At 35.0% G+C, this 1801-nt stretch overlaps 1 protein-coding gene across 1 annotated transcript in view; it reads right to left on the bottom strand.

The window, feature by feature from the left end:
- Positions 1-1080: 1080 nt before the first annotated feature.
- Positions 1081-1801, bottom strand: part of ANKRD46 (ankyrin repeat domain 46) — a 20942-nt gene continuing 20221 nt past the window's right edge. Inside the window, exon 4 of the mRNA XM_006859179.1 lies at positions 1081-1297. Coding sequence (XP_006859241.1) covers positions 1081-1297 — 217 coding nt within the window. The remainder of the gene's footprint in view (positions 1298-1801) is intronic.

Here is a 1801-nt window from a genome sequence, read left to right as displayed (position 1 = left end):
TTCAGGAACGCCCCATCATTTCTTGCCATCAAAGATCTACTGACATGCATGGATTGTTATGAAAACAGGGCCTCTAAGCAGCACTGCACATTAAAATGAGATAATTGTGAACTATGATGTAATCATGACAACACAGCTAGCTTATAGAACTGGTTTTTCCCCTAAAATAATAGCTTGACAGAATTATAATAACAGTAAGGTATCACAGTTATTTTCCCCTGCTAGCTATGGAGTAGAAAAAAGGTTTTCTGCCTTTTCTTTTTCTTTTTTTTTTAACAAGTAAGATAGATACCTTTGAAATAAAATACTAGGAAAACTCCTTTGACATAAAATACTAGGAAAACTGGAAAGGGTGAACAGACAACGAACTCTTCAAGTTTACTTTTCACAGATATAAACAAAAAGCAAAACAATATACATGAAATCAAAATTACCCTTAAAACTAATAAATATGCATTTAAGATGAAATCAAAAATTTCTGAAGCAATTATGCTCATTTTTAAAAGTTGTCTAGTTTATAACTAGATTTTAAAATAATCTAATAAACCAAAACCAAACAGTCTCTAACAAGAGTAATTTGCTGTGCAGGATTTGAAAACAATGCTTCAAGTTTTAAACTGAAATCAATATTTTATTTTTACCCCATCCTTAGAGTAAGTAAATAAGAAAAAGGGATTGCAAAAAATAAGCAGAAAACCACATACAAACAGAAATGAATCATATAAGAACACTTTTCTTTTTGAAACCTTGATTTAACTGGTCCTATATTTGGGCAAAATTTCTACAGCAAGGGCTTCCTAGCCTCATTCCTTACTTTTCATCTCTAGTAATTTCTATATTTTTATCAAACAAAGCTTTTCCAAGAAGTCAGATTGAGTTAGAGGTAGTAGCTGTAGAATGCAGTATATTTGACTACAGTGTGTAGTTAGATCAAATAAACACATCATTATTCTAAAAAGATGACAATAAGTAAAAATGCAAAATAAAGAAAGTAGAGCCCTCACTGCCTTGCACTAAGAGAAGAATTTTGAGAAACTGAACATCTAGAAGCATCTGCCTCCTCTTCTCCCACAAGCTTCTTTAATGCACCAGTTCAGGCTGGTTTTCCACGAAGGGCAGCACCCCACTCACGTAGTAGGCAATGCCAAGGGACAGCAACGCAATGACGAAGATCAACAGCAGGACCCTCCAGAAGCCCAGATCCTCTACAAACTCCTGCCAGGTGGTTCGGAAACTGGAAAGGACTCCTTCACCTTGCTGTAGGTTGGGATTCAGGAGAGAATGGCTTTCCATGGCACTGGGAAAGAAGGAAAGAGAAGAGGAAGGAGCATAAAGTAACACACTGCACCCATTTCAAAAGCATAAATAACAGGACTGGACTAACAGCACCATGTAACACTTAACAAAAGAGAAACTGGAGTGCACAGTTGCTCTCTCAAACACGTACTGATTTGTTTATCTGCATGTATCAAGACAATCTAGCTTAGACTGTAAATGCTAGGTCATAATGATTGTTTCTTGGTTTAGTATTGACTAGAATCAATGTTAAACATGCTTGTCTAATATATAGAAGTCTCAAGTAGCAATCTTGAAATAGGTCAAATGAGTTGTTGTCTCCATCAGATACTAAACCAAAATGTTGTTAAGTCAGTTCCCAATCACAGGGGCCCTCTATAGGGTTTCTGAGGCTGTAATTTTTTTTTTTTTTTTTTTAATTTAAGGTTTTTATTGTGGATTGAGTGAAAGTTTACAGGGCACATCATCAGTTTCACATTCAACAATTCATATAACTTATTTCATT

This window comes from Chrysochloris asiatica, unplaced genomic scaffold (assembly GCF_000296735.1).
Source record: "Chrysochloris asiatica unplaced genomic scaffold, ChrAsi1.0 scaffold00031, whole genome shotgun sequence".
NCBI classification, from domain to species: domain Eukaryota; kingdom Metazoa; phylum Chordata; class Mammalia; order Afrosoricida; family Chrysochloridae; genus Chrysochloris; species Chrysochloris asiatica.
This window is presented reverse-complemented; position numbering and strand designations above follow the sequence as displayed.